Source organism: Hyla sarda, unplaced genomic scaffold (assembly GCF_029499605.1).
Source record: "Hyla sarda isolate aHylSar1 unplaced genomic scaffold, aHylSar1.hap1 scaffold_173, whole genome shotgun sequence".
Taxonomy (NCBI): Eukaryota; Metazoa; Chordata; class Amphibia; order Anura; family Hylidae; genus Hyla; species Hyla sarda.
The window spans coordinates 60,974-73,188 of NW_026608371.1; the positions used below are offsets into that span (position 1 = coordinate 60,974).

Genomic DNA, 12,215 nt, shown 5'->3' on the forward strand with positions numbered 1-12,215 from the left:
TGGACATCCACCAAGAAACCCTAATGAAATTTGTTTCATACCTTGTTTAAACCTCCCCCCAATGTAGGATCTGGAGGAGGACGCCCCGGTTCTCCGCTCACAGGCCAAGGACAAGGAGAACTTCTTCTGGTTCTTCCATTCCTTCAGAAATGTCTGGAAGAGGGTACTGTCACTGGCCACATCAATGATACCAAACCCCTGAGTGCTGGACGAGTCCTGAGACAGCTGCAAGGAGAAGTCCTCGGCAATGACGGAGCCATCTCCAGGATCTTCTGCCCGATTGTCCAGAACTTCACTCTGTGACCCAAACAGTTGGTCAGCGTCTTGGGACAGGAAACTCAGGTCATTCATGGAGTCCAGTCTTGGTTTCTTGATGCCCGATCTCATAGAGGACAGGAAAGTTACTCTGGAAGTACAGGCACTAGGAGGAGTGGAGGGGACCAGGTCTGTTCTGCTCTCAGGTCTGGAGTTGGGTTGTTGGCCGCTTTCAGATGCGGGATTTGGAGTAGAATTATGGGTGTTGACGTCTATATAGCGGTGGTCAGCGGAGGGAGTGTGTAGAACGTTTCCAGGATATGGTCCACAGACGTCTTGCTCCTTTTCAATGCACATCTTTTGATCGGGATCTCCTGGGTCACCGTTGGATCCACCAATGGTCGTGACATTTGGCCACTGATCTAAAATCTCCTGCATTCCCTGAGTTAGGCTGAAGGAGAGGTCACACCACTCTGATCCCATCTTCACCGCTTTCTTATTTTCTCTGTTTTCTGCCCCAGGATCTGGCACTTCTGGCCTTGTGTGTTCCTCTTCCTGCTGTTGATCTATGTGATCTAGAACCTCAACTATCTGAAAAGAATCCAGCTGAGAGAACATTATGGACCCTTCGTCATATTTCTGTGCCTCTGGAATTATTTGGAGGAGATCGGGGTCCTTCTCCTGAGGCTTCGTGTCTTCGTTCTTGACATCAGACACAGAAAGAAGTTCGGGTTCTTCTAGCTTAGAGCAGAAACCAAGATCATCATTGAAGCTGTCAAATAGGAAGCTATCGCTCATGTTCAGACTGGTCTCCTTCACCTCGAGTTGTCCTGGATCATTATTATCTTCAGAGGCGTCTTGCTTTGGAGGAGACGCTACATGAGTGTTGGGACCTGCACTGCCATCTTCACTCTTCACCTGCGTGTGGTAGGACTGGAGCAAAACCTGGAGTTGTGTATCGGTGAGAGACAGATCCCTTCCTCCTGCTGGTGGACTCTGCTTGTTGGGTTGATCTAGTGGCTTCTGTACAGAGTTCTCTGTCTCCTGGTTGAGCTCTGCTTGGTCTGAATCCTCACTATTTGCCGTGGTTACACCACCACCACCACCACGTCCGGTCCTGGCCTGGCTTAGTCCATCTGTCGGCAGAACAGCTGCCAGGGTCACATCTGCCCCACCCTGCTCCCTCTTGGGTTCTTGGGGCACCTGCTGCAGAATTAACTTCTCTGTCTGAGTATCCAGCTGGAAACTGTCCTCGAAAGTCCTGGAGGCGACATACAAGTCTGGAGAGTGGCTGCTGCCAGGAGGGTCCGCGCCGCACACACTGGGGTTCATGTTCACGATAGACGTTTGTTCATTTATGGGATTTGTCCTATTGTTGTCAAGACTAATCTCAGGACCAGCGTTCTTGGCGGCTGTGAGATCTTCACAGTCAGATTGTTGGGCGTTATTGACAAACAGGGAAGCAGGCTGGATGGTTGGGACTCTGAACGTCTTTGTATCGGCACTCTCCTTCAGGAGACCATTGGGTTTCTCGCTTATTTCGGGGTCCCATGCTTTTGCTTTCTTCCCTTTCGATGATGGATCTTCACCAACAACCAGTGGGTCACATCCCAATCCTTGACCACTGTCATGGGACTGTAAGTGATCAGTGTTAAAAATGACAACAGAGGCCGCATCAGCGCGGTTCCCGTCATCTGGACATTTACTAGGTGGGCCCTCTACTCTGGTGCCTACTGATGCCCCCTCACAGGTATTAACCTCTACTCTCCTGGAATGCTTTCCTGAAGAACTTTCCAGGATGATCTCCTCACCCTTTATCTCCTTAATGCTCTCTGTACTTGGCTCTAGGTGTCCAGCACCTGTGGTATCGGAGGACTCTGCGGCTGCCGCTTTACTCAGGCTTTCCAGTCCATTACCCCCTAGTTTGGAGTTTGGCCCAGGACCCCTACTCTCCACATTACGGGAAGGGATGACGTCTGAGGATTTCCTGTCAGAGGTCGGCAGCTTCTCCTGGGCCTCAGAGGTGGACTCTGCACTCGTGTCCTCAGAAGACGTGGAATCGAGGCTTGTGTCAGGACTCCACCGGATCCCCATCATGGCCAGGTCCTCCTTCAGCAGCCTCCGTGCCTCCTCCACGATGAGCTCTGCCGCCTCCCGCTCCGTAAGGCCCTTCCTTCCGGAGATCCAGATACATCGTGCGGCACGGCGCTCTTGGGCAGCTTCCTCGTCTTCATCCACAGCTCTGCGGGAACTGAGAAGAAAGTAAGGGCCATAAGGACACAGGAAGAACAGAGGAGGAGGAAGAAGAAGAAGAGTACAGAGTCATCAGGATAAGAAAATCCACAGACAGAGAAGAAAGTGAGGACCATGAGGACAGAGAAAGAACAGAGAAAGAAGAAGAGTACAGAGTCATAAGGATAAGAGAATCCACAGACAGAAGAAAGTGAGGACCATGAGGACAGAGGAAGAAGAAGACAGAGTCATAAGAATAAGGAAATCCACAGAATGAGAGAATATGCAAATATCTGATTATAACTTTATATACAATGTGATAAAAAAAAAAACTTAACTATGTATCGGGAAATAATATACAATCATGTCTTATCCTCCAGAGCTGCGCTCACTATTCTGCTGTTACATCATGTCTTATCCTCCAGAGCTGCACTCACTATTCTGCTGTTACATCATGTCTTATCCTCCAGAGCTGCGCTCACTATTCTGCTGTTACATCAGGTCTTATCCTCCAGAGCTGCACTCACTATTCTGCTGTTACATCATGTCTTATCCTCCAGAGCTGCACTCACTATTCTGCTGTTACATAAGTCTTATCCTCCAGAGCTGCACTCACTATTCTGCTGTTACATCATGTCTTATCCTCCAGAGCTGTGCTCACTATTCTGCTGTTACATCATGTCTTATCCTCCAGAGCTGCGCTCACTATTCTGCTGTTACATCATGTCTTATCCTCCAGAGCTGCATTCACTATTCTGCTGTTACATCATGTCTTATCCTCCAGAGCTGCACTCACTATTTTGCTGTTACATCATGTCTTATCCTCCAGAGCTGCACTCTCTATTCTGCTGTTACATCATGTCTTATCCACCAGAGCTGCACTCACTATTCTGCTGTTACATCAGGTCTTATCCTCCAGAGCTGCACTCACTATTCTGCTGTTACATCATGTCTTATCCTCCAGAGCTGCACTCACTATTCTGCTGTTACATCCTGTCTTATCCTCCAGAGCTGCAGTCACTATTCTGCTGTTACATCATGTCTTATGCTCCAGAGCTGCACTCACTATTCTGCTGTTACATCATGTCTTATCCTCCAGAGCTGCACTCACTATTCTACTGTTACATCATGTCTTATCCTCCAGAGCTGCATTCACTATTATGCTGTTACATCATGTCTTATCCTCCAGAGCTGCGCTCACTATTCTGCTGTTACATCATGTCTTATCCTCCAGAGCTGCACTCACTATTCTGCTGTTACATCATGTCTTATCCTCCAGAGCTGAGCTCACTATTCTGCTGTTACATCATGTCTTATCCTCCAGAGCTGCGCTCACTATTCTGCTGTTACATCAGGTCTTATCCTCCAGAGCTGCACTCACTATTCTGCTGTTACATCATGTCTTATCCTCCAGAGCTGAGCTCACTATTCTGCTGTTACATCATGTCTTATCTTCCAGAGCTGCACTCACTATTCTGCTGTTACATCATGTCTTATCCTCCAGAGCTGCGCTCACTATTCTGCTGTTACATCAGGTCTTATCCTCCAGAGCTGCACTCACTATTCTGCTGTTACATCATGTCTTATCCTCCAGAGCTGCACTCACTATTCTGCTGTTATATCATGTCTTATCCTTCAGAGCTGCGCTCACTATTCTGCTGTTACATCATGTCTTATCCTCCAGAACTGCACTCCATATTCTGCTGTTACATCATCTTATCCTCCAGAGCTGCACTCACTATTCTGCTGTTAATCATGTCTTCTCCTCCAGTCACCTCTTTAGCTGTACTAACAATTGAGCTATAAATGCAGGAACTAAAGTAGAAAACTAAATATAACTTGAGAAAAGTAGAAACAAAAGTAAAGTATTTCCAGATTTTAGACATAACTATGAAGCCAGACGTGCCGCTCTGCAGGGAACAATATGGCCGCTCAGGCCTCTAATTCATTTTCCAGCCAATAAGTCTTTTGTAAACGATGAAAATGAAATTAATTCGGCCATTAATATGGATTTGGGGATAATCCCAGCAGATCTATAACCGCGTCCCCGGGTAATTACACAGCAGAAGAATGGCGCAGGCTGCAGAGCCGGGCCCCCATCACCGGAGCGGCACAATGTGCGGAGAGTCTATTACAGGCGACCATCTGCAGAAGAGAGGCCGGTCCCCTCTGTCATAATGTGTACGCAGCTCTAATCAGCTGTCACCGGGAAATGGGCTCAATTATACCGCAGGGTCTGGGGCCACCATGTGCACAGGCCTGTAACTAACACTGCCAGGAACAGCAACTGAGGGTCTGCTGGGAGGAGAGAGGAACAGAACAGAGGACTAAAAGCATAAAACACCCCGGAAGGAACCGATCCTATAATAGTGAGGATACCACCCCCCGCAGAGAGAAGAGAATAATATACTGCCATACAGTACTATAGTAGTTATATTCTTGTATATAGGAACAGTATTATAGTAGTTATATTCTTATATATAGGAGCAGTATTATAGTGGATATATTCTTGTATATAGGAGCAGTATTATAGTAGTTATATTCTTGTATATAGGAGCAGTATTATAGTAGTTATATTCTTGTATATAGGAGCAGTATTATAGTAGTTATATTCTTGTATATAGGAGCAGTATTATAGTAGTTATATTCTTGTATATAGGAGCAGTATTATAGTAGTTATATTCTTGTATATAGGAGCAGTATTATAGTAGATATATTCTTGTATATAGGAGCAGTATTATAGTAGTTATATTCTTGTATATAGGAGCAGTATTATAGTAGTTATATTCTTGTATATAGGAGCAGTATTATAGTAGTTATATTCTTGTATATAGGAGCAGTATTATAGTAGTTATATTCTTGTATATAGGAGCAGTATTATAGTAGTTATATTCTTGTATATAGGGAGCAGTATTATAGTAGTTATATTCTTGTATATAGGAGGCAGTATTATAGTAGTTATATTCTTATATATAGGAGGCAGTATTATAGTAGTTATATTCTTGTATATAGGAGGCAGTATTATAGTAGTTATATTCTTATATATAGGAGGCAGTATTATAGTAGTTATATTCTTGTATATAGGAGCAGTATTATAGTAGTTATATTCTTGTATATAGGAGCAGTATTATAGTAGTTATATTCTTGTATATAGGAGCAGTATTATAGTGGATATATTCTTGTATATAGGAGCAGTATTATAGTAGTTATATTCTTGTATATAGGAGGCAGTATTATAGTAGTTATATTCTTATATATAGGAGGCAGTATTATAGTAGTTATATTCTTGTATATAGGAGCAGTATTATAGTAGTTATATTCTTGTATATAGGAGCAGTATTATAGTAGTTATATTCTTGTATATAGGAGCAGTATTATAGTAGTTATATTCTTGTATATAGGAGCAGTATTATAGTAGTTATATTCTTGTATATAGGAGCAGTATTATAGTAGTTATATTCTTGTATATAGGAGCAGTATTATAGTAGTTATATTCTTGTATATAGGAGCAGTATTATAGTAGTTATATTCTTGTATATAGGAGCAGTATTATAGTAGATATATTCTTGTATATAGGAGCAGTATTATAGTAGTTATATTCTTGTATATAGGAGCAGTATTATAGTAGTTATATTCTTGTATATAGGAGCAGTATTATAGTAGTTATATTCTTGTATATAGGAGCAGTATTATAGTAGTTATATTCTTGTATATAGGAGCAGTATTATAGTAGTTATATTCTTGTATATAGGGAGCAGTATTATAGTAGTTATATTCTTGTATATAGGAGGCAGTATTATAGTAGTTATATTCTTATATATAGGAGGCAGTATTATAGTAGTTATATTCTTGTATATAGGAGGCAGTATTATAGTAGTTATATTCTTATATATAGGAGGCAGTATTATAGTAGTTATATTCTTGTATATAGGAGCAGTATTATAGTAGTTATATTCTTGTATATAGGAGCAGTATTATAGTAGTTATATTCTTGTATATAGGAGCAGTATTATAGTGGATATATTCTTGTATATAGGAGCAGTATTATAGTAGTTATATTCTTGTATATAGGAGGCAGTATTATAGTAGTTATATTCTTATATATAGGAGGCAGTATTATAGTAGTTATATTCTTGTATATAGGAGCAGTATTATAGTAGTTATATTCTTGTATATAGGAGCAGTATTATAGTAGTTATATTCTTGTATATAGGAGCAGTATTATAGTAGTTATATTCTTGTATATAGGAGCAGTATTATAGTAGTCATATTCTTGTATATAGGATCAGTATTATAGTAGTTATATTCTTGTATATAGGAGCAGTATTATAGTAGTTATATTCTTGTATATAGGAGCAGTATTATAGTAGTTATATTCTTGTATATAGGGGCAGTATTATAGTAGTTATATTCTTGTATATAGGAGACAGTATTATAGTAGTTATATTCTTGTATATAGGCGCAGTATTATAGTAGTTATATTGTTGTATTTAGGAGCAGTATTATAGTAGTTATATTCTTGTATATAGGCGCAGTATTATAGTAGTTATATTCTTGTATATAGGAGCAGTATTATAGTAGTTATATTCTTGTATATAGGAGCAGTATTATAGTAGTTATATTATTGTATATAGGAGGCAGTATTATAGTAGTTATATTCTTATATATAGGAGCAGTATTATAGTAGTTATATTCTTGTATATAGGAGCAGTATTATAGTAGTTATATTCTTGTATATAGGAGAAGTATTATAGTAGTTATATTCTTGTATATAGGAGCAGTATTATAGTAGTTATATTCTTGTATATAGGGGCAGTATTATAATAGTTATATTCTTATATATAGGAGGCAGTATTATAGTAGTTATATTCTTGTATATAGGAAGCAGTATTATAGTAGTAATATTCTTGTATATAGGAGGCAGTATTATAGTAGTTATATTCTTGTATATAGGAGCAGTATTATAGTAGATATATTCTTGTATATAGGAGCAGTATTATAGTAGTTATATTCTTGTATATAGGAGCAGTATTATAGTAGTTATATTCTTATATATAGGAGCAGTATTATAGTAGTTATATTCTTGTATATAGGAGCAGTATTATAGTAGTTATATTCTTATATATAGGAGCAGTATTATAGTAGTTATATTCTTGTATATAGGAGCAGTATTATAGTAGTTATATTCTTATATATAGGAGCAGTATTATAGTAGTTATATTCTTGTATATAGGAGCAGTATTATAGTAGTTATATTCTTATATATAGGGCAGTATTATAGTAGTTATATTCTTGTATATAGGAAACAGTATTATAGTAGTTATATTCTTATATATAGGAGCAGTATTATAGTGGATATATTCTTGTATATAGGAGCAGTATTATAGTAGTTATATTCTTATATATAGGAGGCAGCATTATAGTAGATATATTCTTGTATATAGGAGGCAGTATTATAGTAGTTATATTCTTATATATAGGGGCAGTATTATAGTAGTTATATTCTTGTATATAGGAGCAGTATTATAGTAGTTATATTCTTGTATATAGGAGAAGTATTATAGTAGTTATATTCTTGTATATAGGAGCAGTATTATAGTAGTTATATTCTTGTATATAGGAGCAGTATTATAGTAGTTATATTCTTGTATATAGGAGGCCGTATTATAGTAGTTATATTCTTGTATAAAGGAGCAGTATAATAGTAGTTATATTCTTGTATATAGGAGAAGTATTATAGTAGTTATATTCTTGTATATAGGGGCAGTATTATAGTAGATATATTCTTGTATATAGGAGGCAGTATTATAGTAGTTATATTCTTGTATATAGGAGCAGTATTATAGTAGATATATTCTTGCATACAGGAGCAGTATTATAGTAGTTATATTCTTGTATATAGGAGCAGTATTATAGTAGTTATATTCTTGTATATAGGAGAAGTATTATAGTAGTTATATTCTTGTATATAGGAGCAGTATTATAGTAGTTATATTCTTGTATATAGGAGCAGTATTATAGTAGTTATATTCTTGTATATAGGAGCAGTATTATAGTAGATATATTCTTGTATATAGGAGCAGTATTATAGTAGTTATATTCTTGTATATAGGAGCAGTATTATAGTAGATATATTCTTGCATATAGGAGCAGTATTATAGTAGTTATATTCTTGTATATAGGAGCAGTATTATAGTAGATATATTCTTGTATATAGGAGCAGTATTATAGTAGATATATTCTTGTATATAGGAGAAGTATTATAGTAGTTATATTCTTGTATATAGGAGCAGTATTATAGTAGTTATATTCTTGTATATAGGAGCAGTATTATAGTAGTTATATTCTTGTATATAGGAGTAGTATTATAGTAGTAATATTCTTGTATATAGGAGCAGTATTATATTAGATATATTCTTGTATATAGGGGCAGTATTATAGTAGGTATATTCTTGTATATAGGAGCAGTATTATAGTAGTTATATTCTTCTATATAGGAGCAGTATTATAGTAGTTATATTCTTGTATATAGGGGGCAGTATTATAATAGTTATATTCTTATATATAGGAGGCAGTATTATAGTAGTTATATTCTTGTATATAGGGGGCAGTATTATAGTATATATATTCTTGTATATAGGAGCAGTATTATAGTAGATATATTCTTTTATATAGGAGCAGTATTATAGTAGTTACATTCTTGTATATAGGAGCAGTATTATAGTAGTTATATTCTTGTATATAGGAGGCAGTATTATAGTAGTTATATTCTTGTATATAGGAGCAGTATTATAGTAGTTATATTCTTGTATATAGGAGGCAGTATTATAGTAGTTATATTCCTGTATATAGGAGCAGTATTATAGTAGTTATATTCTTGTATATAGGAGGCAGTATTATAGTAGTTATATTCTTGTATATAGGAAGCAGTATTATAGTAGTAATATTCTTGTATATAGGAGGCAGTATTATAGTAGTTATATTCTTGTATATAGGAGCAGTATTATAGTAGATATATTCTTGTATATAGGACCAGTATTATAGTAGTTATATTCTTCTATATAGGGGGCAGTATTATAGTAGTTATATTCTTGTATATAGGGCAGTATTATAGTAGTTATATTCTTGTATATAGGGCAGTATTATAGTAGTTATATTCTTGTATATAGGGGGCAGTATTATAGTAGTTATATTCTTGTATATAGGGCAGTATTATAGTAGTTATATTCTTGTATATAGGGGGCAGTATTATAGTAGTTATATTCTTGTATATAGGAGCAGTATTATAGTAGTTATATTCTTGTATATAGGAGCAGTATTATAGTAGTTATAGTCTTGTATATAGGAGCAGTATTATAGTAGTTATATTCTTGTATATAGGGGCAGTATTATAGTAGTTATATCCAAGTAAAGAGAGGTGAGTGGCACCAGTGACTGGACTCCCTAAGTAACAACCATATAAGAACAATTCGTGGTGGTAAAATCTTGGAGCTTCAGGTATAAGTAATCCCTGGGGGTGCAGGTATAAATTCAATAGTCCATAAATGTGACTAAAAAGAAGAAAAATAGAGATACCGCACTCACCCACTGTATAAACTTGAAGATGTGGATTTATTCAGATCATAGAAGATGGATCCATGAGGTGGAGGACATGGATGGCGCTTCCTCTGACTGGGCTACATCAGCTGGCGGGGAGGGGAAGTAATTTCACTAGCCAGAACTGATGACGTAGGTAGATACAAAATGAAAGGGGAGGGGAATTAATTCGATACAAAAGTATACAACAAAATTTGGAAAAAAGACCCGAAATGGAGTAAGGAATACAAGAAAATAGAAAGAAAAAAGAAGAAAAAGGAAGTTATAAGAAGACACTTAAGTCTTGTCGATCATTAAGTCCCATTCCTTCTAGCGCTCTGGTGCGCATAATCCAACGCTCTTCACTGCGAAGTAAAGTCTTATGCCGGTCGATGCCAGGTGAGTTGTGTTTAACTCTTTCAATGCCGAAAAATCGCATGGTGTCTGCCGCTCCTTTGTGAACTGACCTCATATGTTCGATTAGACGAGCACATCCGTGTCCAGTGTATATAGACCTGATGTGTTCACGGAATCTGATCCTTAATGGTCTAACTGTTGAACCAATATAGAAGCACTTACATGGACAGATTACCGCATATACAACATGATCGGTGCGGCAGCATATAAAGTCTTTTATTGTGATGTTAGTTCCTCCTAATGTGTGAAACTTTCCAGGGATAAAGAATTTACAGTGAGGACAGTTACCGCACTTGTGGTTGCCAGGGGGGATGGTGGCTGCCAATCTTTTTATTTTGTCGCTGCAGGTGAAGCGCTACGTACCAGTAGGTTGTTGATGCTTTTACTTTTCAAGGCCAATGGTATGCCCAGTGTACAGGAACGGCCATGGGGACCGGTAGCATGTTCTTTCGCTATCATTTTTCTTGCCATCATCGAAAAAAAGTACATTCTCAACAACTCAAGTCCATTTCTCTCGCATATAATTAAATTCTACAGATATGTGGACGATATTTTAATAATCTGGAATAGTACTCCTGAAATTTTTGATGAATTTATTAACTATATAGGTAACAACTCTATGAATATGAAATTCACAAAAAAATACAGTGAAACATCTTTGGAATTTTTAGACGTGCTGTTAATCGTGGAGAACGGGAATTTCTTCACCCAAGGCTACCGTAAGCCCACAGCCTCCAGCAATCTATTGCACTACAACAGATTTCATCTGACCCATACAAAACAAGCTCTACCCTATAGCCAATTTTTAAGATTACGGAAAATGAATAAAAAGGAGGAAGATTTTCAAGCACAAGCGAAGGAACTATTTAATAGGTTCCTGAAAAGAGGATACCCATCCCCCGAATTGGAAAAGGCTTTACACAAAGCAGAAGCAATTTCTAGATTGGACTTAGTTAAAAAAACTACAAGAAGAAAAAGAAGAAACAAATCACATCTACTACCTCTGATTGTCCCAGTTTTGTATTTTCCTTTAAATATAATTTCTTAGCAGACACGATAAAACAAGTTATAAAAAATAACTGGTTTTTGATTGAAAATGATCCAGTGTTTAAAGACGCAGCTGTGAAAAAACCATTAATTTCATTCAGAAAAAGTAAAAGCATCAACAACCTACTGGTACGTAGCGCTTCACCTGCAGCGACAAAAGAAAAAGATTGGCAGCCACCATCCCCCCCTGGCAACCACAAGTGCGGTAACTGTCCTCACTGCAAATTCTTCATCCCTGGAAAGTTTCACACATTAGGAGGAACTAACATCATAATAAAAGACTTTATATGCTGCCGCACCGATCACGTTGTATATGCAGTAATCTGTCCGTGTAAGTGCTTCTATATTGGTTCTACAGTTAGACCATTAAGGATCAGATTCCGTGAACACATCAGGTCTATATACACTGGACACGGATGTGCTCGTCTAATCGAACATATGAGGTCAGTTCATAAAGGAGCGGCAGACACCTTGCGATTTTTCGGCATTGAAAGAGTTAAACACAACTCACCTGGTATCGACCGGCATAAGACTTTACTTCGCAGTGAAGAGCGTTGGATTATGCGCACCAGAGCGCTAGAAGGAATGGGACTTAATGATCGACAAGACTTAAGTGTCTTCTTATAACTTCCTTTTTCTTTTTTTTGTCCCCTTTTTTTTCTTTTTATTCTCTTGTACTCTTTATTCTA

The 12,215-nt window shown here is 37.5% G+C and overlaps 1 protein-coding gene across 1 annotated transcript in view; it reads right to left on the reverse strand.

The window, feature by feature from the left end:
* Positions 1-12,215, reverse strand: part of POLQ (DNA polymerase theta) — a gene marked incomplete at its 3' end in the record, with an annotated part of 104,032 nt that overhangs the window by 48,965 nt on the left and 42,852 nt on the right. Inside the window, exon 16 of the mRNA XM_056552598.1 lies at positions 42-2,506. Coding sequence (XP_056408573.1) covers positions 42-2,506 — 2,465 coding nt within the window. The remainder of the gene's footprint in view (positions 1-41; positions 2,507-12,215) is intronic.